This window comes from Lissotriton helveticus, chromosome 4_1 (assembly GCF_964261635.1).
Source record: "Lissotriton helveticus chromosome 4_1, aLisHel1.1, whole genome shotgun sequence".
NCBI lineage: Eukaryota > Metazoa > Chordata > Amphibia > Caudata > Salamandridae > Lissotriton > Lissotriton helveticus.
In genome coordinates, this window is record NC_136063.1 from 360,549,720 (window position 1) to 360,576,074 (window position 26,355).

The following is a 26,355-nucleotide window of genomic DNA, read 5'->3' on the forward strand; positions in this document are numbered from 1 at the left end:
CAATCCTCATTTACGAATAGCTGATATTATTCCGCTACCATGGTAGGACCATAAAGCTGTGGTATTTAAACATAATATTCCCGAGTATCACCCTCCGAAACCAGTAAAAAAAAAATAAAAAAAAATACTGGAGAAAAGAGCGTGGAATAAAATGGTGGCCGTGGATTTGTGCGACATACTTAATAAAACCATAGTTACCTGCCCTCAAATCTAGAAAAGACAACACGTGCCTACATTTCCTGGCTAGAAACAGCAGGGAACAAGCTTGCTCCTATAAAATAGTTCTATCCCACTAGAAGGCAACCCTCTGCTCCTTGGTACACACAGGAACTCAGGGGAAAAAACGTCAGTATTAAACAACTGGAGAGAAGATGGAGAACAGAGTACAAGGATAGCGATAAGGAGGAGTATAAACAAGGTCTTGCCATATACAAACAGCAGATTCATTAGGCAAAGCTTCTATTTTTCTCCATGAAAATCAATAGAGCTACTAACTCGGCTAGGGAACTATTTAATACAGTCGCCATTTTGGCCAATCCAGTGGCTATTACATGTACACCTAGTCGGGCGCTCTGTGAAACTTTGGCCAGTTTCTTTTATGCAAAAGTGAATACAATTTTTTCCGATTTCGCTAATGTAACCCCGAAAACCACGATGGGTCAAGCAGATAACCTCCATCTTTGATAAGAAAGGGTCATTGGACAACTTTGCTCAGCTTACTACCACAGAAACGGCTAACCTCCTGATTCAGGTGAAATCTGGGTCCCCTTTGGATCCCTGTCCGATTGCGATCTTAAAGTTAGCAGTAGAGCCTGTCGCTCGTGTCCTGACACACATTTTTAATTAGATGTATAGTGAAGGCTATTACCCGTTGGACTTGGAAAAAAACTCCATTCTGCCCTTATTAAAGAAACCAAACCTTGACACGAAAGATCCTAATAATTTCAGGCCAATATCCAGACTTTCGATACCGGCTAAAATTGTCAAGAGACATTTAAATACGCAGGTTAGCCAATATCTGGAACTCACACAAGCTCTGGACCAAACACAGTATGGCTTTTGAGGGGGCCACAGCACTGAAGCGAACCTTTTGAATTCCACCTAAGAGATTCAGACTATTTTAGATCAAGGTGGTAAGGCAGCTCTGATTATGCTAGATCTCTCTGCAGCATTCGACACAGTCCATCACGATTTCTTGATGGACCGGCTGCAGTAGATTGGTATAGGGGTGCAGCAGGGAGACTCTTAGGATCGTTCCTGTCAAACCGGAGTCAGCAGGTGGTCCTGGGGGAATTTATATTAAATCCTTTTTCATTGCCATGTGGGGTCCCGCAGGTGTCCTCCCCGAGTCCGACATTATTTAATATATATGTATCCTCTCTGGCGCCTCTTATTCGGTCATTTGGGTTTAGTCTGACTACTTATGTGGATCGCACATGAGCCTGGCTCATGTGCGAACAATAAAAGAAGATTCTTTAATTTGGTGGACAACTTCTTCGCCTTTGAACTTTGCATCTTATGTCCATTGAGACATCGCCTTAACTTTACTTTCCCCATAAGTGTGCTGCAGAATTTGTTTTTCATGTTTCAAAATTCATGTTTGAAAGCTATCATTTAAATAATAAAATACCACTTAATGCAGTGATATCATCGGCTGTATAAGGTTAAAAGGTTCTGCATGTTAACGAAATACACAGTTTGAATTTTTAAGAGACTTTTATCCTATTTTTACACGTTTGTTGTGAAATGTCTTTAAAAAAAATGAAGGGGTTTCTAAAGTTAAGTGGTGCAGGACTTCCATTCTGAATGTTAGCACTGATTCAAGGTAAACAGCATACCAGAGGCTGTATTGAGATGTCAGGAGAGCCGCAAGCGCCCCCCGGGCCGTACTTTGATTATTACTGCTCTAAACGATATTAAAGAGAGCAAAAGATGCAACAGTAAACACATTTAATAAAGCAGTACCTAAGAGGGGAACTAAAGCATCAGTCATCTGTGCCAGTATATATATGTATGCACACACACTCAAATGTAGACGAAATCTATAAATTCAACATCTTTTGGGTCTGCCTTCGTGTACCGCTTCGCTACATGAGATATAACATGCTCTTGCTTCTGGGATCACACCACCTCCCCTGCTCTCCTTTGCTTGAGTCCAGTTTTAAATGCTGATCCTCTTAAGGACGTTTACAGTTTGCAGTGGAGATAAAATAAACCCTGTATAGCAATAATTGGATTTTTTTTGTCAACCGAACAGAAGCTGCACACATCCTGGCTTCATTGCAGCTAAGTTTAAACCGTTTAGAGTTGCCTTCTGATCATGAGCCAGATTAAAAGAAAGTAATGCCTTATGATCCTCTTAAGGCGGTTTTCGATTATGTTCAAAGCCTTTTCTTCTTTCAGAGAGGCAGTGATGGGGGGAGCCATGGTTTCCGATACGGTTCAAACATGCCTTTTTAACACAAAACTTGAACAGTTGTTAAAATGGTCCTGATGCCTCTGTTTAAAAAAAAAATATATATATTGATTTTATTTCAGCAATCAGTCATATATTGTGCATGATACATAAACATAATTATTATAGAGTCAATGAATAGATAACAATATGATTATAGAGAATATTTGGCATCACATAAATCAATCAACGCAAATTAAATCCAATTCGAAATGGGGCCCAAACTTTTTGTCCAAACTTTTTCCTTTTTAAACCCTTGGATCTATAAATTGCCATTTCTAGTTGATCTATAGATAGAAGTTTAGATTACCAATGGTTAAAAGCTGGAGGTTCAGTATCTAGCCAGCGAGAACTAATACAAAAACCAAAGACTGCCATACAAATAAATAGGAAAGCTTCTTCAGCAGTTGACCTTACTCCGATTTGATCCGTTTGAAGACCTAGAATAACCATTTCAGCAGTTAATCTTATGGGAATCCCCAAACTGTTATTTAGAAAAAGTTCTACATCTGTAATAAATTGAGAAAATTTCATACAGTTACAAAACATATGAATGGAGTTAGCAGCTGCTCCATCACACCGTGTACACTCATCACCAGTTCTGGCCTTCCACTTAGCCAATTTAGCCGGAGAATAATAAAGATCATGAATTGACATAAAATGCTGGCTTTGGAGCGAACCATTAAATAACATTCTAATCGATAATTCAATAGATCTGACTACATCAACATTTTCAATTTCAAATTTCCGTTGCCATTTACTCTCTATCACGCTCAGCTCATCATCTAATTGATTAATAGCCAACTGATTAACTAAACCTATTTTTTTAACCCTTCTGCTAGTTTCTAGGATATTATTTTTGTTCATACATATATGATCAAGAAGGCCCTTAGATTCTAAAAAGCTTTGTATCTGGAGGTATTTGAAGAAATCACTTCTAGACAGTTTGTATTCTGATTGTAAACTAGAAAAGGAGGTGATTTGAGTGCCTTGATAAAGATCTCCCAATAAACGAATCCCAGCAGAGTGCCATCTTTTCATAATTTGACCATTAAAGATTCGGGTAGCATACGATTATTCAACACTGGAGAATAATAATTTAAATCGCCCCACCGGATAATTTCTTTCTTTATCTGCCTCCAGATTGCCAAAACCAATAACATCATTTTCAACTTGATCTTTTTATAGTAACTAGGTTCTATAATTTTTACTAAACATTGAGAGACTTCCACACCTAGCAATAGTTCGTAAATTGAAGGGTAGATCGATTCGTCCGTAATATCTGGGAAGATTAGTATGCCCGTGTATCTTAATGAAATAAGCCAATAATATAGCCGAAAATTGGGAATACCCCAGCCGCCCTTCATTCTCGGAAGAGAGCACCATTTCAGGGCCCGTCTGGTTCGATGGTAACCCCAAAGAAACCTGGATTCCATTCTATCAATTTTAATAAAATAAAATGCTGGGAACAAAAGAGGTATTGTACGAAATAAATGTAAGAATTTAGGGAAAATCAACATTTTTAGTATATTTGCCAGGCCATAAAGGGAGAAGTGTAAGTTATTTAGCCTTTCCAAAGTATTGTTAGAGGATTTTAGCACTGGTTCAATATTGAGATGAACCATTTTGTTGATCTTGGGAGATGTTATAAAACCAAGTTATTGAGCCTCTGAGACAAAAGCCAAATCATTAGGCCGGCCACTTTCGGAGTGAATTAACTGGGTTTTTGCAAGATTAAGCTTATAGCCTGACAGAGCTCCGAATTCTTCAGCAATATAAGTTATTATAGGTAATGCCCGTTTAATATCTGAGGTAGTGATAGCGACATCGTCTGCGTAAGCAAATATTTTAAATTCATTTTGTCGGATCATAACCGGAGCTATGTCATCTTCTCTTAATAACTTACGCAAATAAGGTTCTAGATATATTGGGAACAATAACGGGGAACAAGGACACCCTTGTCTTGTCCCCCTTGTTATCTTAAAACATTCCGAAAGTGTATCTGTAATCCTAATAGCGGCTTTCGGGTGGAAATAAAGTGCCTTAATAGCATTGATATATTCCTTAGGAAATCCCATCCAGACCATTCAGGAATCCCCAGGCGACCCTGTCGAACGCCTTTTCAGCGTCCAACAGGGCCACCACACCCGGGGACTCCGAGGCCTGTGCCCAATCGAGCAATGCTATGACTTTTTTAACATGGTCCGTAGTATCTCTTTTTGAAATGAATCCATGTTGTCTTATGGAAACAAGAGAGGGCATCAATTCGTTTAATCTGTTTGCAAGAGTTTTTGAGAAGATTTTACTATCGGCTGAGATCAGGGAAATGGGTCGATAGGACCCTAGCTCGTCACTGGCTTTCCCTTTCTTGTTAAATATAACAATAGTAGCTAAGGACCATGAGTCAGGAGGGTTACCTACAAAAGCTGACTGGAATATCTGTTAGTTCTATTTTTAAAACTCTCCTGAATGTTCGATAAAATTCTAAAGGGATACTATCTGGTCTCATTGCCTTCCCCATAGCCAGCCCCATAATAGCTATTTCAATTTCATCCCATGTAATTGGGGCGTTGAGTATTTTCTTCTGCTCTTCCAGCAGAACAGGTTTATGAACACTTTCTAAATAACGAGCCGTATTAACTTCTAAGTCTGCTGTATTATTGGGTTGATGATATAAAGCCTGATAAAACTCACTGACTGCTCCTAGTATATCCTTTTTAGAAGTTCTAACAACCCCACTGAGATCTCGAATTTGTAGGATTTCATTAGATATTGCTTTTTGGCGTAGTCTCTGCGCTAAGACTTTGCCTGTTTGTTCATTAAGTTCATAACTTTCTTTCCTATATTGTCTATATTGGGAGGCCACTCGGTCCGCAATATGGGAATAAACTGTGCTTCGTTTAATAGACAAATCAAGTTGAGCTTCTTCTATATATTTGTTAGCTTTCATATTTTCAGCTAATTTCTTTTCTGCCTTTAAAACCATGTCTCAATCATTTTTAAACTTATTTTGTTTATTCTTTAGCTGAAAATTTGAATACTTTAAAGTCTCCCCTCTTTTTACAGATTTGAATGTATCCCACACGATTGCAACAGAGGCAGTACCATTATTGATCTGAAAAAACTCCTGGATGATTTTGGACATATATTGTATATAGTCCTCTTCAAATAATAAATTCCTCTGAAGGGACCATGTCGTTTTGGAACTTTCCAGAACTGATGGTAAACTAAGACTTAATAGCAGTGGATTATGGTATGATGATAATTTGGGAAGAATTTCCATCTCTATTTTGTCCATAAAGAATAGAGATATAAAAAAAGAATCAAGGCGAACATGCTTCCGGTGCGGGGCAGAAAAGAAACTATAACCAGGGTTTTTAGAATGAAGAGTATGCCAATGCGTCTGTAAGACCGTTATCCAAAACTAGATTCCTCAGACCTTTAAAGGTCCGGGGTTTAGATCCCGTATATCTATTATTTTGCATAACATCAGAGCTAGCTTCGATATGAATATTTAAATCTCCACAAAAAGTAATGGAGAGACTACACAAAGCAAGCTCTAGGTTTAGAAAGTTTAACAGCTCTGAATCATCCAGATTAGGACCATACACTGTATAAATCATAACCTTCTTTTGACAAAGTAAAAGTTCTGCTGAGGCCCATCTCCCCCCATTTATCAGCTGATGTTTTAAGACCAGAGCCTAACTTCCGACGCATAAAAATAGCAACCCCTCTCTGGATCCGCGTCTGTTTAGAGCAAATTAGCAAATCTAATCCTAGATTTTTTTAAAATCCCTTTTCTCCCACGACGCATGCATTTCTTGTAAACAAAGAATATCTATTTGCAGCAAATGTAACATTTTAGCTAAATTCCCTTTTTTTCTAGCGTCATTAAGACCGTTGACATTCAATGTACACACCTTTATTTTCCTAGCCATTGGAGAAAAAGTGAAAAAAAAATCAGTTGAAAACATCCAGGCAGTTTTTGTTTCAATACATATTTTCTTATTATGTCTAACAGAAGTTATTGAAATAAGTCTTCTTTCCTTAACATAATTATTGTCTCAGAAAAAAGCTTCAAACTTAAATATTGATCAGAATCAACTGTTTCCAGGCCTTGCACAATCTTGACTGTTGCTGATCTAACCCCCCACCACCACCACCACCACCCCATACCCCTCCCAACAAACCCCCACTACCCGACCTCCCTTCCCTCCAGCCACCCCAACCCACCTTATGAGCCACAGGGACAGACAGTCCCTGAGGAAACCGAGTGCCTCCCCCCGCCCCACCCTCCACGGTCCACAAAAGGAACCCTAAATAATTTTCAGCCTAGCCTTCTAGTAAATTTGTGTGTGAAACACTAACAACTAAGTTTACACTTAATTTGCACTTAAATTCCAAAAAAGAAAAAAAGCAATTTCATTTCATAGCTACTCATACTCATAGTAAGGCTAGGTATTCTTTAGCAGTAATTTCAGAGAGAAAAAATCTTGTCTGGCCTTTAACAATAACCTTAAGCTTAGCCGGGCTTTGCAATTAAACTGTAGTGCCTTTTTCCTGGAATCCAGCAATCAATTGTCTGAGATGCCAACGTTTCGATACAGTTGCCTTGCAAAAGTCAGGTCTGACAAAAAAGCTACAACCTTTAGCGGTGCGCTTTTTATCCGGTCTAGCCAGATCAAAAACGGCTTCTCTGGCCAGAAAGTTATTAAATCTGACCAGGATAGCTCTAGGATAATCCCCTTCTTTTTGCCGGGCTTTAATAGCAAATGGGAAACGATGAGCACGTTCAATGACCGCAGGCCAATCTCAGGATGTGAGTTCTGGGAATGCAACGGAAAATAATTCACAAATAAATTTCCGCACATCAGATCCACCTAAAAAAAACTCGTAGATTGTTCCTTCGAGATTGATTTTCAAGCTCAGCAACCTTAAAGCTGATATCGTCTCGTTGCTCTTTGACTGATAAAAGTTCTTTCTTCTGCGCAACGACTTCATCTTCAAGAGTAGATATTCTAGTTTCAGCCTCTGCAACCCTTGAAGCCATGTCAGTACATATTTTGGTGATACGTCGGACAGCATTCTGCACCTTTCGACACGTGCTTTGTGTGCGAGCAATCTCTGTCTTGGTATCAGATCTATGTGCTACCATCGTCTGATGTATCATGGCTAGCGTCACCTCCGAGCCAAGATCAAAATCAGATGCTTCTGATTGATCTTGCTTTTTTGAAGAACTGGACTGTTGAACAGAAGGGTCATTCAAGTCATTAGATGTATTCCTTACTGACTGTGATTTCCTGACCCGATGCTTCTTGACAGTGGTAGCCGAACCAGGTGAGTTTTCATCAAATCCCGCTTCTTCCTCCAGACTACTATCGTTAATAGGGTAATCTGCCCAGGCCTTATCAAGACTCTCATCAGACGTAAGATCGGACATCGAGAAAAATTTGTCATTAGCTTCTAGCATAGCATCTTGATTAATGATTTCGCTAGCTTCTGATATAGAATTGGCTCCGGCTATATTAGATGTATTCGATGTTTCACCCACGCCTGCACTTGATGTGAAAGAAGCAATTAAAGGTACTACAGCTCCCATAATGCCATTCGCTAGAATTCAAAATTCCGACCCTGGCTCTGGCTGGGTCTAACTCTACCACAGTTTTAGACAGTTGAGACATTTCAGGTATTTCAGATAAGCCAATATCCTGAGAAAGTTCCATTTGAGTTGTTAAAGTCGCAATGCTCCCATTATCTATCTCAACCGCATATCCCTCAGAAGGAACAGATATGGTTGGCAAAGTAGTTTCCCCTCGCTGAGTTTGTGCATTTTTAATTATTTGTTTCTCGAATAGGGCTGGTATAGTTTGTGAAGTGATACTATTTTTATTCGCACGCTCTCCCCCTCTCCTGGAAGCAGTCGGTTGCTGTTTAGTGGTAGACTCACCAGGTTTTGAGATGTTCGGCGTTTCGACTTCGACATAGTCTACTCCTTCAGCCACAACAGGAGGCTTTGTTTTACCGCTTCTGGTAGCGGGGGTTTTTGAAGTGGAATTCGCGTTTTTAGGCGGCATGACAACTCTGATGAAGGCAGCAGTCCGAAGCTGAAGAAAAGAAAACCGCCAAGCCTGGAGTGAGTGTTGAAGTACACGGGAGATTAGCAGCATAGAATACACCATTAGGGGTGAGAGGCAGGGTCCTCCGAGCCGCCAACACCACACGCCAAAACCGCACAATCGGATTCAGCCCTGTTTCTTCGAGCAACTTCAAGCGGCTTTCGATGCAATCCGCTGCCGAAATGCGCCGAGGTCCAACTCAGCGAGGCATCTACAGGGAAGGTCCAGGCACGCCGGTAGTCTTATATTTTTCCTCCCTTTTCCTTCTGAAGACCGGGAGTAGAGGAGGTGGCTATTCGCACCGCTACGCTAGCGGCCGCCACCTTGCCTCCCTGGTCCTGATGCCTCTGTTTATCCTTTTTGGGAGTATCTGTGGTGGCAAACGTGTCTTTCAAGTCCTAAATTAGACCTCTAGATGACCCTCGCAGATTCACTGAGATCTTGAACATCAGGTGTTTACTCGCTTTATAAAAGCATGCCTGAGATGGAATATACATTTTGCTTAAATGACCTGCTTAGTCCTCACTCTGTATGCTGTAGCACATCATTGTATCACTGATTTCAGCTACAGGTAGATTTTTTTCTACGTAATAGATAATCCTCCCAATCACCGACTCCCCACCAATTACACTTTATGTAATTGGGTACAAATGGCTCCAGCATTTGGGAATGCCTCGTGTCATCAATTCTTTGAAAAATGCGAGTGTGGGCTCTGGACCACTCACTCCATCCACTGTCTTTCACATGTTTTTTTTCATGCTTTCTTTGCTTATATGAGCAGTCCAGGGAGCCCATGGCATTTCAAAGATCGTTACAATGCCCATATGTGTTCCCATTGGGTTTTGAGGAAGGGGCTTAAAGTAGTCCGTTTATTAAACGCAGATGCACCAACACAACATCTAGTTTGTAACTCGGGGGCAGTCTATATACTTAGCAGTATTTACTTTCCTGACAACCTATTTTACTTTCCAATGCATGATTTAAAAAAAAAAAGTTAGGAAGTTTATGCCGTTTGGATCCCTTCAGCTTTCCCGTTAGGACCCAGTGCTATTCACTAATCAACTTTGTGTATTCATTTGTTTTACTTTGCTGTCTTGATAACATGTTCTTGGCTTTATGGCTGTTTATATTCACAAAATAGGCATGCACGTAGTGATTAATTTGTAAAAACATAAGTGCCATGGCCTGTGCCAAGAGGCAACTGCAGCTTGCGCCACCCATTGCCCCTGCCAGCGATCCCAATGACAGTACCAAGATAACTAGTACCCTTCTACAACCGTGACCATTCAGATTATTCCAGACCCCAATGCTGTAGGAATGGCTTGGGCAGCAGGTATTAGTCATTTTTAATGTATAATAAATTAATAAATAATGTTGTTGTCCTCGTCTCTAAATTAGATAGACAGCGCAACTATGTGGCAGGCTGACATAGTTGCTGGTGTTAAATCAAGTGCCCGTGCTGGGCACCAAAACCCACCAGCTCAAATTAAGCACTGCATGCACGCACATAACCTTTTGTAAAGATGCAATGAAAATACTGGCTTTTATCAAAAGTATCTGGTATGCAGCATATCTCGATCATAGTAGGAAAAGTCTGAGTTGGGGATTGGGACAATTTTCCCGATTTAAAATTTTTGTTATGGTTAGGATGCGCAAAATCTATTTGCGTCATAAGGCAAAATCTCAGTGTATGCTATGGGAAGAGGAAGGCTAGTACAATGTAATGGACAAGTCCACAAAATATTATGGAACTAGACATTAAAGCTGTCCTAAATTTGCCGTGAAGTGGACTAGATGTTTGGATAGAAGTGAAGTCTCACATTTTTTAAACTGACCTCCTTGTGAATACTTTAGAAAAAGTTGGCTTTCATTGTGTACCTTAAGCATACCCTTGATGTGGGGCAGGTGATGTGGAGTCCACTTTTCATTTCCCTCCATCTTCGTTTGAGAAGGAATTAGCCAATCAGGGTCACGGTAGTGCCCCTTCCCACAGGAAGTGGTCACTTAGAGTGTGTCGATGCCCTAAAGGTAGGTAACCCATTGGCTCCTACATGTCACCCACTGTAACACCTATAAATTTAGCATTTAAGTGGTATCTCTGGTCCCTGAACTTTAAATTCGATGGGCACAAACAAGGTAAGGACCAAGAAAGGCTGCCGGCCCGAGGACTGTTGCAGAAAATTTGCACCAAACCCTGCCTGCTGCCTTGAGGAGTCAACAATCGTGGTGTGCTGTTTTAACCCTATAAAAACATGGTCTGAAACTGTGCACCGTAGAAATAAAAGTAAAGTTAGGTGCGCGGCCGCCATGCTAAAACATGAAGCACGACTGCCGTGCAGCGGGCACCATTGGGATCAAATAAAAGGCATGTGCCATCCAAAATAAAATAAATAAACTGTTGGGCCCTGTGCTGAGAATTAAAAGGTGCACAATGCTGAAACATGAAAGTGGGAGCCGTGATAAGATTTACAGGCCTGCTATCAAGCTCTCAATTGAAAGACAGGGGGAGCAGCTGTGCAAAAAGATAGCCTTCCCATGAGCCCTGCAGAAACAAAAGAAGAAAATCATGCAAAGGAACCGGCCTAAATGCACTCAACTGGAAGCCAGCCTATAAGTCCTGGGGGCCTGCTCTATGGGAGGGAACAAACAACGAAAAGGAGGGGGAAATGGGATCAAATACCCACTTGAAATCAAGGATGTTTAAAGGGCACTGAAACAAGCCAATGAAAAGCAGTGGGCAGACTCTAAGCCTACAAACTACATACAGCATGCCTCAAAGAGACTGCGCAAGGGCTGACTAGGCTTGACCTAAAAAGTTGCATTTAGGTATTAAATGGGATTCGGGCGGCAGGTCCATAGTAGCCACATTTTAAATGTAGTCCCTGATTATGGAATTGCTTTTAATTCAGATAAATTGTTTGTAAAAACTAAAAATGTAACATGATTTATTCTTCCTGAATCTATGATGGTCAACCCTGGTCCTACAGGTACTATTCTCTTTTTTTCAATTCATAAGTTAACAAGAATCCTTGCACCCACGTCTTTTCTGTTTCAACTGTTATTCTAATATGAACAATCGTCACCTGCAGCTACTAAACAAAATGGCACCTACACTTTTAGTCAAGTGTTTCTCCTTCTGTGCATATATTTCACAAAACATTTATAGAAACTGCATTTGTAGCGTTCTCTTTGGAGTCCTACTGTGAAACAGTGACTCCTGTCGAACGTAAGCATTAAAATGCCTGTTTTTGTGTGTGCAATCAATGTCCTCGCGACTGCCTTTATCATATTAGGTACTATTTTTCAGCAATGTATATTTTCCTCTTTCTTCTCAGGGAGTGAGGCCGATTTCAGCTCGTCGAGCAGCACCGGGAGTATTTCGGCCCCAGAAGTTCATATGTCTGCCACTCCTACCACCGTGGTTGCCACTGGAAACAAAAGGTCCTCATTTTCTCGCATGTAAGCATGGAACCTTCCGGAATGATCATGCTTTACAGCTGGTTTGTGCATTGGAGGTTTACAAGAGATTTAGGTTATGCTTTTAGGAAAGCATGTGTTTTCTTCTAACTAAAGTAAAGTTGGTTTGAGCTTCAACTCCTATTGGATTTTGCAAAAACGTTATATTTTAATTTGCAGCCACTTATGCCTTGTTATACGTGCATGATAACCCTGCTTCTGCTCTGGCTAAAAAGACTCAAGTATTATATAGTTTGTACAATTCGGAGTAGTGTGTGACACAATTTTAGTAATTGCATATCTAAAGTGCTAACCGCGACATGCAGCTTCACGACTTTATTTTGGTGTGTGATAAAAATATATTTTTTTAAATCCATGCTGATTCACTTATGTGGCTGCATCCATACACCATGGCTCGCTTTTTGTATGTATAAAAGATGCTTTTTCAAAGGTCAAGAAGGATGTGCATGTTCTCAACCATGACCAGAGCTTTTTTACTATTATGGTATAATTTCAGACTAATTCTAAACTATATTATTTATTTACTAACTTGTTACTGAGATAAAAAAGGTGACTATAATAGATTGCTGTTACATTGCTGTTGTATTTTGGGTAGTGTATATGTTCTATATTTTTTGTTTTTATGGGGTGTGTAAGACATTAGGAATTTTAATTAAGGTGGGTAAGGATCCACCTCCAGTTGTAATGACAATCTTTGTCCGGGTGACTCACTAAATTAACGTGCACTCAAGCCCCTGTCACAGAGGCGACAGGCTTAAATTAGAGGCAATGTGCAAAGTAATTATGCAGTACTAAAACAGTAATAAAGTAGAAAGAATACATAATTTAAAAAAAACTGGTTAGAAAAACGCAGTAGAATTGACTAAGCAAAATGCCACCAAAATGATAAAAAATCTAATAAGGGGAACTAGATATGTGAATTTTTAACTTGAAATAGCGCCAAGAAGCACAAAGTGCCAATGATAGTCAATAGTCGCTGTAGAACAGGACCAATGCACAACGTGACGCTGACTGTGAGGGCGTGCAGGTCAGGTACACTAACCAGGTTCATCCTAGTCAATGATTTTATTTTCTTACTATAGTCCTTGAAGTCCCAATCCACCACATGATTACATTTCTAAAGTCCCCAGGACCTCAGGGGAGTTACTTAGAGACTCTCAGGGTGTCACAGAGACCAACAGCAGGTTCCAGTCCAGGTCAAGTTGCCACTGGTCAGCAGGTCTCTTGCAACCCTGTTGTGTCCCTGAAGCTTTAACAGGAGGTCTGCGGTATGACCCTTGGATTCCACTTCTTTGTCCTGGGTACAAGAATGAGAGCAACTTCAATCTCTAGGCTCTTCTCAGTGCTCATGCAGCAGGTTTAATCCTCTTCTGTCAAAAACATATGCTAGATGTAGTCAGATGCCTGGCGCACATTGCACCGTGTGGTGCAGCCGCTGGATGGTTTCCGGGGGCTCGTCTGGAGGGTGGCTAATGAGGAAGTGAGGGGGCGGGGCACGCGTAATGTGGATCATCATATGGCCCACTTAACTCTTTGTGTAGAGGCTGGTGTGAGGTGGCAAAATTACTATTGGGTAAACGTAGCCTTCTGTTTATATCACTTTTCAAATCATTTACAAAAATCATTAAAAAAAAAAACAATGCATAGACCTACTCGATCAAATAGTTGCACACTAAAGGACTGGGCTATTATCATGTACATATCATGTGCCACATGATCTAGAACTGTAACTACATGTTGGCTCATCACCAAAGTCGATTTGTATCTTACAATGGGAACATGTCAATTCACATTGTAACCACAGCCCGAAAAAGACCGCCTTTCTTCATTTGTTCTGTGACTAAGTGATTCCTAAGTACAAATGTATCCAGTGTGTATCTAAGCATAAAAATATATGATCCAATTGTTATACAGTAAAGCGATTTTACAAGAAGTAGCCAATCCAAAGCAGGTGGTTTGTGAAATAGTCTAATTCAGAAACATGTGGTTCGGGATGAGACATGCACTTGTTATTCCCACTGTTAAGTTAGCATAGGCTTATTAGAAGTTTAAACGCCATTTTTCCTTTTTTCTGCTTTTGCACACAACACGGCATATAACTGTTGTTGTAAGTTAGGCTGCGTGAAATGCTTCGCATGAGACTGGCTTGTTTTCAGCATCCCTAGACTTACATTGTGACTGCACACTGAGTGCTAAAGCCTCCAAGGTTATCATAACAAGGTAGCTGTTGTCCGGGCTGATCGGCTAACGTTCTAGCCATAACCTATATGCAGCTGTAAGCCAACGCGATCCTGGCGCCTTTAATATCACACTGTAGGCATGATTTCAGGCACTTGGAAGATTTCCGTTTCCAGAGAGAGCGAGCTTTTGCAGATCCTGATGTGATTCATCCCTGCTGATCTTAGAGGTATGGGGGTCCCCCAAACAAGCCTAAGAGACCTTCTTTAGTTTATAAAGCATAGTTCCTATCTAGGGAGGATGATTTACTAGGCGCTATAGTACCTATTCTCCCTTTCTGTGATACCTCTGATTTTCATACGGCTTTCTTTGGTTGGATCGCCGCTCACTGGGGTGTATTTGATCCCATCACGTAGTTGAGAGTATAGCTCCGCTTTATAGTCTTGGACGTTCTGCACGACAATGGCTCCCCCTTTGTCTGCGGGTTTGATAACGATGGTTTTGTTATTCTTCAGAGTATCCAGGGCTTCATTCTCCTTTCGTGATGTTGTGTTTCACATATGTTTTGTTGGCGCAGGCTTTCATAACGTCTCATAGTACCACACTTTCATAGGTCAGGATTTTAAGGGATACTGTATGCGCTGGAGGCATGAATGTCGATGGACGCATCCCAATATATGATGAGGATGATATCGGTAGTGAATGTTTAAAGAAATGTCTTAGGCAAATCTTGTGAAAGAAATTATACAGCTCTGCCTTTATGTTGAAACGGTTCGCATGGGAAGTAGGTACAAAAGACAGGCACTTGTTGAGGATGCTGGTCTCTTCAGTGGAAAGCCTGTAGGTAGATAGATTAATCATTTTTTAAGATGATTTACCATCTGTAGGTCCTTCTCCGGGTGCTGATCTCCCCGTGATTCTCGGGTTAGAATCGCACTTGTTTGGGGTTCAACCCCTGTTGATGCCCTGTGTCCCAGTTCTGTTGGTTCTGTCCTCTGTGCGATGGTCTGTTCCAGTTGCCGCACCGTCCTCTTGGCGGTCTCCAGTGGGTATCCTCTAAAAAAGGTTGGGCCCCAGTATGTTGATCCTGAGGCAGTTGGTACCATGAGAGGAAACTGCTTGATCACTGTCACTTCCTGTGCTGTAGGAAGAATCCGAGAAATTAGTAAACCGCCTTCCATCTCTGTATCCTCCCCTTCCCATGTTGAAGAAGTGGCCCTGGTTATCCTGCTTGAAGTAGTCTTCTTGAAGGTACTAGTATGTCTTATTTTTGTTGTAGTAGCCTATGTCTTGCGCCAATTTGTCTAATTTGTCTAATTTCTTTGCTTGTGTATTGACGTCAAAATCCTTTAGCGTTTTTCCAATCTTTCTAAGGCTTCCATCGTATTAGCTAGTGCGGAATCGCCACTTATTTCTTGTTTGAGGTCACTGATTTCTTTCATCAGCTTCTCGACGTGTTCCAACGCTATTTCCACCCCCAACACCATCCAGTGACGTGAACAGTTGTTTACCACAAAGCTGAATCCTTCTTTGAATTTGGGGTTATCTACAAATATCAGCGGTTAGTTGCGGACTTGTAGGCCTGTCCGTATGATGTTTGCTTGGAGATATTTCATCAGTCGATGTCCGGGCAACCGAGTGTGAATACGTTTCTTCTCTAAGCGTTCCAACTTAAGTGAAAAATCAATATTGGGAGTTTTAGATGATAGGAATGTCGACCCAGATTCTCATTCTATCAGACTCCTGATCTATTCCTCTGTGTAAGAGAGAGTCTCCCGCTCTGTCATGATTAGACACTCGATTTGTAAACATCAATGGAAAGAAAACCCTCGCAAGTGTGCACTTGCTCTGAGTGTTGTTTTAACGGGGTAAACCCATGAAAATCTACCCTACCCGGGTCAGTAATGCACTATACTCTAGAAATGGTTATTGTAGTACTTTTTTAAAACACACATACAATGGAAAAAGCATTCACCACTTAGAGCTCCAATATGATTTAGAGAAACCAGAATTTAATTCCATGAATTATGCAGGCATTAAATGCAATATAAAGTCAAAGCATTAATGTGGTATGTCAACAGCCGCATGGCAGCTGAAATTATTTAATATTATATAGACCAGATGAGCTCCTTGCTGGACTACCTCCCTCAGGAACGGAGAACAAAAAAAGTTTCTTATTCCCCAAAATAAACTTTCTTTAGAAAAAATATGAGCAGAAGTCTTGGGAAAATCACCCCAGCCTACAAGTTGAAGGGCGGCTAAATGATTCATGTATTTGAATTGAACTTTTGCAGTTCCCTAAATCCATTTGTTGACTTGCAAAGCATTCTGGTGGTTTATATCTTTTACAAAGGTCTTTTTCAATTTAAGGGTGATTCATCTGGTTGTTTAAGGGGAAAAGGGGCAGCCAGAGAGTGCAATCTTGTCAAATTTCCTTAGACCCCTGTGGTGGGGTACATGAAGAACACATTTCAGGGGTGTCGAATAGGTGTCTGGGTGCAACCAGTAGAGCAAGGAAGAGATTGGAGGCATGCGTCGACACCAATTCTGGTAGGGATGGCTTTACACTGCAACACAAGGACAGTACATTCCATACAGACTTAGTCTTATACCAAAGTTGTATGTTCGGTTTGTATCGGTTGATGAGTTGCGGGGCAAAGCCATGCAGATTCAGCTTGTTGAACCAGTCATGGTCCAAATTATGCTTGCTAACATTGGCAATAAGGATCCACTCCTTGTTTATGTTCAGATTGAGATGGGTTTTGGACATCCAGGGTTAAATCAGTTTTTCAGTGGGATATAGCATAGCCATCAAGACCTCTCCAGTACCGGAGTATCATCTGCATGCTGGTAAATGCTTATTTCCTTGTTGATACAGCAACAGTAAGGTAATGCTGGACCTGCCACTTTTTGCAGGGTTATCCGCAAACGTTTTGCCTTCCTCCGGCTGTTTTTCTGATCTTTTTTTTGGTTTTCACTGCTGACCAGTGCTAGAGTTAAGAAAAGTGCCCAAAGTGCATGTGCTCTGTCTAAAATGTAATGGTATATAGTTTCTCCATGATTCTCATACTTGTTTTACTAAAGTCCTAGCACAGTGCATTACGCTTGCCCAGGGCCTGTAGATCAAATGCCACCAGTGGGTCTGCTCTGGGTCTCAGTGTAACCCCTATACCATCGATCCAAAGGGATGTTTTCAACAGAAAAAAATGTGTTGTCATTGTTTCTTTGATCATCAATCAATGACTAGTGGTGGATTTTGTGAATCTTAGAAGCTGAGCACTGATTTTGCCATGTGTCAGAATCTCTTATATGACACTGTAGTCCCCAGAATAAGAGAACAAGGTATTGTGTAGTCTAATATTGTTTTTCTTCATTAGTTGACAAAAGATCAGTTTCATATAGTTGAGACAAATACATAAAAATAACATAATCAAAGAAACATTGTGTATATAATTGAGACCATTATATACACATAACATCGTCAATCACATAGACCTGTACATAAACTGTTATGGATCACTTCAAATGACAAACATTAATGACCTTGTGTGTCAAAAGTACATGAAAAGATTAAGGCTGGTGGCCTGTGCTGTTAGTCAAGGAGGGGTACCAATTATTCAATCTGGGGATAGTAAGCGTGCTACTCACCCATGAGGGTCTCAAGGTGCTGAAGGGGGGGGGTTGGGGGGGGGAAAGTCTGCAGGTCTGTAGGTCTGTTTTAGCGGAGGAGCCAGGTTGAGGCTCTTCCTGAAGGTGTTCAGGGAGGGGGTGAGTCTGATGTCTACCGGTAGCTCATTCCAGGTCTTGGCTGCGATGTGAGAGAAGGCTCTTCTGTCTGCTCTGGCTCAGTGGTTGTGTGGGGCTTTGGCTAGAGCGAGGTTGGCGGATAGGAGGTTTCTTTTGGGTACATGGTAGTTCATTCTGTCGTTGAGGTATTTGGATCCGTTGCAGTGTAGTCATTTGTAGGAGCGAGTTAGGACTTTGAATGGAACTCTTTTCTCCACGGGGAGCCAGTGGAGTCTTCGTAGGTGTTGGCTGATGTGTTCGTGTCTGGGGATGCCCAGGACGAGTCTGGCGGCGGTGTTTTGTATTGTCTGGAGTTTGCGGAGTAGGGACTTGTTGATGCCGGCATAGAGCGCGTTTCCGTAGTAAAGTCTGCTGGTGATGAGTGCGTGGTAGACTGTCTTCCTTGACTCAGGGGGGATCCATTTGAAGGTTTTTCGGAGGATGCGGAGGGTGTTGAAGCAGCTAGAGGTGATGGGGTTGACTTGTCGGTTCATTGTGAGGGAATAGTCTAGTACGATGCTGAGGTTTTTGGCGTGGGATGAGGGGGTAGGTAGGCTCCCAAGGGCGTTCGGCCACTAGGTGTTGCCCCATGCTGAGGGGGGTTCAGAGGACGAGGATTCTGTCTTCCAGACTGCGACGTCTTGCATTCCTTTCTGGAAGTTGAGTTTGACGGTGGTGGTGTCTTTGGTGAGGGAGACGAGCTGGGTGTCTTTGGCGTAGGATATGATGTTGAGGCTGTGTTGTCGGACGATGTCTGTGAGGGGGGGGTCATGTAGATGTTGAAGAGGGTCTGGCTCAGTGATGACCCCTGTGGGACTCCGCAGGTGATATTCGTGGGATCGGAGAGGAAGTGTGGCAGTCTGATCCTTTCACTTCTTCCGGTGAGGAATGATTGGATCCAGTCCAGGGCTGTTCCTTGTATGCCAGCGTCATGTAGTCTGGTGACTGGTGTGCAGTGGGATACCGTGTTGAAAGCTGCTGATAGATCGATTTAAGATGAGGGACGTGGAGTGGCCTTGGTCCAGGAGGGTGCGGATGCTGTCTGTGGTGGCGAAGAGGGCGGTCTTGGTGCTGTGGTTACTTCGGAATCCGGATTGGGACTGGTCGAGGATGGCTTTCTCTTCGCTGAATCGGGTCAATTCCCTGTTTTCTCCGCTACTTTGGCTGCGAAGGGGAGGAGCTAGATGGGCCGATAGTTCTGGAGGTCGGTGGGGTCAGCTGTGGGCTTCTTAAGCAGAGGCATGACTTCTGCGTACTTCCAGTCATCTGGGAAGGTGCCTGTTCTGAAGGTGGTGTTGATGATGCGTTGTAGTTCAGGTGCGTGGCGGCCGTGGCTCTATGGTAGTTGTAAGGGGGGCAGGGGTTGTGGGGCCCCCACCCGAGTGGATGCCTTTCATGGTTGAGGCGGTGTTTTCGGTTGTGATTGGCGTCCAGTTGGAGATGGTGGGCCAGCCTGGTGTCTCTGGGGGGGTGGTGGACTGGCCGTGGCGTCTGGTGGATGGCCGACAAAGTTGTCGTAGAGGTTTTTGATCTTGAGGTGGAAGTAGGTTCCGAGCTTGTCAGAGAGGTCTTGGGATGAGGTCATGTCTGTGGCTTCACTGCGTGGGTTGGTGAATTTCTGAATGACACTGAAAAGTTCCTTGGAGTTGGTGAGGATTTTGTTGTGGATGATGATCCTCTTTGTGGTTCTGATTTGGTTGTGGTAGTTCGTCATGGCTTCCTTGTAAGTGATGTGGTTTTCGGTTGTATTGATTTTTCTCCAGTTCTTCTCTAGGCGTCTTCAGGTGCATCTGGTTTCTTGGATATCCGTGGTGAACCAGGCTGCTTTTCTGGGGCGCTGTTTGTCGGGGTTGCGCAGCAGGGCAAGCTAGTCAGCGCAGCTGTAGATAAAGTGTGGAGTCCTCTGGCTACAATGTTAGCGTTGGATGCCCAGGTGTGGCTGTCTCTGGTGAGGGTTGAGTTAATTTGCTCATCGGTAACTTTGCTCCAGTTCCTTCATGGGCGTGGAGCTGATTTGGGTACCTTGGGTTTGTCAAAGGCGAAGTGCATGCAGAGGTGGTCGGCCCAAGGCGGTTGTGATGTGTGGCTGAAGTAAACGCTGTTTACTGCAGTGAAGTACCTATTCTAACCCTCTGTTGTATAGTCCAGATGGTACTGGTTGGCCCTTTCCTTTGGTGGTCGGAGATCTTTAGCTATTCCCCAGTGAAGTCATTATTCATGTCACTGTTTTTAGGAAGATAATTGATTCTTTTGTGATTGCGATTGCTCCTGGCCACACCAATTCGTAGTAATTGGTGTGGCCAGGGGCTATTGGAAATCATCAAAGAATCAATTATCTTCCTAAATACGCTGACGTGAATAAGGGCTACACTGGTGAATAGCTAAAGGTGTAGTCATGAGCTATCGAAGCTGTGCAGCTGTGACTTTGCCGACGGAACGCCTCCAAGGAACTGCTGCTGTTTGAGTCTCGGACACCGCATCACTCTTGTCTGTGTTGCACAGTCCCGACTCCGAAGCATTCCCGGCCCTGTGTTGCTTCCAACCCATGCATCTCCTATAACCCAACAGTTCGACATCAATGCCGCAGAACCGAAACACCAAGCTCTTGACCTCAACACATCATTGGCTTTGCCTGATTATAGAACAGACTCATCGCCTACAATAGCACTACATCACCTTCGAATTTCAGCACAACGTCCCCGAGCATCGACGCATCCAAAGTACTGTCAACTGGTCTGCATGATTCCTGTATTGTGTCTGTGTTCCATACTGGTTGGATTGAACTTTTGGATTTGCCCCAGTGAAGCGCAATCGGATATCCCCAGTTGGAGCTATTGACTTCTAAGCACTGTTCTGATTTAATCTTGTGAAAATCATATCTTGAATTGTGAATATTGGATTTTTGTTGTTTTGGTCTTGTTTTGCTCAGATAAATATTTCCTATTTTTCTAAACTGGTGTGGAGTACTTTTTGTGGTATTTTCACTGTTACTGCATGTGTGTGCATACATACCTTACACATTTGCTCTTTAGTTTAGCCTGACTAGTCTGTGCCAAGCTACCAGAGTGTGAGCACAGGCAAACTTTTAGTGTGCCCTTCCACTTACCCTGAAAAGAATTATGCTTCTTGCTTGGACAGGGTTCAAATTTCTGCCAACCAGAAACCCAATTTCTAACCTAGGCAAACAAATGGTTAATTTAGAAGAGCATATAATCACATGTTACAATAAATTTAAACAAGAAAAAAGTATTCATTTAATTGCTATCGTCATATAATCACTCAATTGCCTGAGACAAAATACATCCTGAGGCGAACATGTGAATAAAAGTTTTTATCATGACAAGAAATAACCTCGATTTAACCCCTTCCCTGCTGGCTCCATTCCCCTGCTGTGCTGGGGGGAGGGGGGGCGCGCACAGCGCCCGCATGCTCATGACGAGCTCAGCTCGTCATGGCATACACCTCCCGCATGCTCATGACGAGCTGAGCTCGTCACATGTGCATTGGCTCCCGTGGAACGCTCAGCACAGCAGGGAATTCTCCCAGCACCTGAGCGTTCCACGGGCCATGACGAGCTCAGCTCGTCATGAGCACCCGAGAGGTGTATGCCATGACGACAACGGGTTAAAAAGATTTGTTAAAACATGGATGGATAAAAGGGATTATATTGTCTGGCATACAACACTCAAATGACCCCCCCCCCCCCTTATCCCCCTCCAACATACCCCCAAAGTTCTTTCAGCACAGTTCTTGATTGAGGCCAGATGCATTTAAAACTTAACAGGTTGCAGGTAGTGAAAACACGTCCATGTTTCGGTCTCCTGTGTAATAAATGAGACCTTCCTCAGGACTATGTTCAGATGAAAGTGAACCACTTTGTGTCCTTTTTGAGAAGTTGTTTCAATAGCCAGGTTCACAAATCCATTGCAGACCGTGGTTGACAAAACAAATGTAGCCTCACTCAAGAACCTGAATAAATCGGAAACAAAATGCATGCCATACGCAATTGCTTACAACAATCGGTGCGCGGATTACCCTTGTTCTTGTTGTCCGCATTGTTTTGCTGACATGACATGGACTAATGTTAATGTGCGAAGTGGCGTATATCACTCCTTGATCAGTCCCAGGTGGTGGTTAGTCTGCAGCATTGTGATGGAATTTGTAGGCTATATTTGTTATATAAAAAAAAAATCCCTCAAAGAGCGTCACATTATATGGGTAAAATAGCAGCAAATCCGAATCCGGCATGGGTGGATATAAAAACACGCCTTTCATTTTTATGACAATTTGATTTGTTTCCGTATGCCCTTTCGAGGGTTCTCCTTGTAGGGCCTTCATTAAGGAAAAAGTCTACTACGCCACATTTTCTAAATGTTTACTTTTACAGTGCTCCCTGAAACGTTTGCACTCTGGACAGAAAGGGACATGTGAAAGATCGCTGAATAAACTTGTTGATGCCAGGCACGACTAGAAATATAACTGCAAATATTAGATACATTTTCACCAGCTTCAAATAAGAAAACTAGCAAATGTCATTAAAAGAATAGAGAAAAAAACCTAAAAGCCTTTCTTAAGCATGAGGCGGCTTCTCAGCCAATAAAAGCTAGCTGTTTCACTCTGCAAACGATAGGCCATTCGAATATTGTATTTTTGAACATTGCCGCCACTATATACAGCAGCGATTGTTTTTCAAAATGCATTTATTTGATGCTTTAGAACGTGTTGTCTCCAGTGCTTTGTCATGCACCCATTTTTACAAAAGAATGCACCCGCATTAGTGTTTGTACTGATCCAGAGTTACAGCCAGCAGTCTAGTGTTTCTTGTATGCCCTACACTAGACACCCACCCACCACTGATGTCACTGGTCAGGTGACACAGCTCTAATAAAAGGGGCCGAGCGCACGTGCTTGAGGCCAGTTGTACCAAGTACCTGACTGGGTCAGTGTCAGTCCTTTTAGCAATGAGGGCCCAGGGCCCCCAACATTACATTGGCGACGAGGCGGACGCTAGCCACGCGTGCCGCAGTTGAAGATCCCCGGGAAAGAAGAAGGGAAGTGCCCATGTGCAGGGCATTCCCCTGGGGAAGCGGCGCCGGCCGCCGAGAGGCCTGCAGGGCGTAAGCCGAGCCCTGGGCCTGCCTGCAGACACGGAGGTGACTGGGAGCCTACCCCACACCTGTGAGCCCAGCCTGCAAGGCCCCCTGCGTGGGTTGATAAAGAGCGGACCGACCGGAGCCCACCCGCGTCGGCCGCGAATGCGCCCCTACCTGGGGTGAAGGAAGAGAGCCGTGCAGAGCCCACCTGCATCGGCCGCCACCGCTCGGTGAAACCTCCGCGGAGCCCACCCGCGTGGAGGAGGAAGGCCCGTCAGCCAGAGGTGAGCCCGTAACCTGCACTGAAAGCGGAGCCCACCCGCAATAGTCAAAACGCCATAATGGCGGCCGCCAGCCGGCGCCGCCGAAAACACAGAGCGGAGCCTACCCGCTATGAACCTTAATGCTGCCCCGTGATAATGCAAGGCTCGCGGAGCCCACCCGCGGCCTGCCAGAAGGCGTGTGCCCATAATAAACTTAACCTAAAGCAGAGCCAGCGGAGCCCACCCGCGGCCTGCCTGCAGCGTCTCCCCCGCCGCGTGTGAGAAGTGCGGCGGAGGGGTGGGAAGAAAAACTGCACCGAAGCGCGCCCGCAGCGTGAGGGGAGCTGCCAGGCGCCTAACAATTAAAGATTCTCCAGCGGAGCCCACCCGCGATCGCCCACAGCCAAACAGAGCAACCCGTCCCTGGAGCCAAAACAGTGCCTGCCTGCCTGCCTCTATGCTACGGCCGACCCCCACCCCACCCGCGCAGCATGCTGACTGGTTAAAGCTGCTGCGGTGGGGAGAAGGAGCTAGGGGAAAGAAGTGTGCCGACTTGCTTTGCACCAGCACCAAGAGGGAAAAAGAATACAGACCCTCACCCCCGCAGCGTGTGAACTGCTGAAGGCTGCTGCGGTGGGGGTGAGGAAAACAAAAGGACAGAGGACAGATCATGGCCCGAGGCTGGTAGGAGCAGCACCAGCCCTTTTTCCCCGGCAGCGCTGCATAGGCGTTTGCCAAGATGGGACTGCCCAAAGCGGACGTCGGTGCAAAAGTGTTGCCGTGAGGCCAGGAGAGCCCAATATACCTGGTCGCTAACAGAGGGGGCCGGTACCACCATGTGCTCACCCTCCCCCTCAGAGATAAAATGAAATAAAAAGGACCTACCTGTCGTCCACGTAGCCCAGCACCGGCAGCTCAGCTCCATCTGGAAAAAATCAGAATGAAGTGCATTGCTACAGGTATCGCGATACTGCCATCTAGTGGCCTTTTAGGGACACTGCAGTAAAAGGAAAAAGACAGCTTCCAGATAAGCCTGCAGCAAGGGAGTGACCACTGCAACCCTGCAGCACAGCCTAAGTGCGCCAGAAGACAGCTGACTCCCCGCAGAGGACACTCAACAGAGACTGTCAGCCGCAAAGAAAGACATTTTCGCAAGTACTCCCCAGGAAGTGCCAGAACGTTCAGGACCACACCAGGAGTCAACGCAGGAACAGAACAGCACTACACTCAGGAATGCGCCAGGAGACTGCGCAGGAACGTGCCAGAAGAACTCCACACCCGTATGACAGCGCAGCACTGCGCCAGGAGTGCCAGAAGTCAGGAGCGCCCAGTGACGCTGCACGGCGACACACCAACGCCACAGACCAGCATTGTGCGAGACCGCGCAAGGAGTGAAGGAACTCCACACCTCAGAACCAAACAGCATTGCGCAGGACCGCGCAAGGAGTGAAGGAACTCCACGCCACCACGACCGAGTAACGCAGGGATCGCGTCCTCGGAGACCTGTCAGTAGGTCACAGCGAAGATGACTTGCCAAAAAGTCACCGCCAGATGCGGACCAGTCAATTGGTCGCCCGGAAAAGAAAAGGAGAAGATGACCAGGCCGTTGGTCACCCGGGAAGAAAAGGAGAAGATGACCAGGCCGTTGGTCACCCGGAAAGAAAAGGAGAAGATGACCAGGCTGTTGGTCACCCGGAAAGAAAAGGAGAAGATGACCAGGCCGTTGGTCACCCGGAAGGAAAAGAAAGGAGAAGCGGACAGTCAGAAGATCACGACTGCAAAGACATGCCAGAAGATCAAAGGCATAGCAACTGAATAGATCAAGAAGAGGTCCATGGACGGGACTCAGAAGAGGTCTGATGACACCGACCCGAAGTAAAGAAGGAGCGACAGGAAGAAAGGTGCGATGCCTGGTTTGGCCATCGGAAGAAGAGGAAAGTGTGTCCTAGGGGTAGGACGCAACCAGGGAGATTCGTGTGGAGTGCACGCCACACGGAGATGGCCTGGGTGTTTGAAGAAAAGAAAGGGACCGACCACGTCGTGAAAGGAATGGAGGAGAAGAAGGGTAGTGAGTGCCACTAGAAGACCACAAGAAATGAAGAGGTGTGACCAGTCAACTCACACACCCATCAGAAGAAGATGGTGACATGCACCAGAACACCGGAGTGCAACAGAAAACAAGGCTTGGCATGAACACCGGCGGCACAAGTCAAAGATATCCATCTACAAGCCATCCATCCATGTGGCGATCGTAGAAGAGAGCAAGTTTGGACTGTTGACAACATTCTACCTTTGGGGTTGAGCGGAAGATTGAATGGCGAGAGTGCTCACACATCCGGCTGAGGAACTGACCACTCCACATCAACCCGTGGCAGCCCAATAAGCAAAGGCCTCAAGGGACTCTGGTGGCAGCAAGTCCCGCAAGAGAGACGGATCCATGACGGTGCGTCTGCAAGGAGAGGAAAGCTTTGCGTGCAAGAAAAGAGTCAACAGCGTAACCTTCAGGTGGAACTCGGACACAACGGTGAAGATCGTGGAGCGCCCCGCTCACGGCCCGAAGGCTATGGTGGAGCAACATGACCGACAACACCAGTCCAGTGGAAGCCTGGCAAAGAGGTCCTCCCGGACATCTTGTGAGAGAGGAATACCGGCGAAGAGGGGCATCCTAGTGAGAGGGATGTATGCACCTACTCCTTTCATCTGCCCAGAAATACTTTGAAGCCTGCCCAGAGACATCACCAAGGACCAGGACTGAAGAGGAGAACCGAGAAGACAACCCATACTCGGATCACGTCACCCTTCTATCTAAACTACCAACTGTCACCAGTGGTGCCAAGCAAAGGCAAGACCGAGAACAATGTCCAAGCGGCGCAGATAGAAAATAGGACCCGCTGAACAACGGCAAATCATGTCACAGTGACTCATGAGTCCTGAATGCAGTAACTACACCATCTGCAATCCACCAAAGAGACTCATTTCAATTTACA

The 26,355-nt window shown here is 44.2% G+C and overlaps 1 protein-coding gene across 1 annotated transcript in view; it reads left to right on the forward strand.

Annotated features, from left to right (window-relative positions):
• Positions 1-26,355, forward strand: part of SYBU (syntabulin) — a 224,979-nt gene that overhangs the window by 154,273 nt on the left and 44,351 nt on the right. Inside the window, exon 4 of the mRNA XM_078686870.1 lies at positions 11,907-12,030. Coding sequence (XP_078542996.1) covers positions 11,907-12,030 — 124 coding nt within the window. The remainder of the gene's footprint in view (positions 1-11,906; positions 12,031-26,355) is intronic.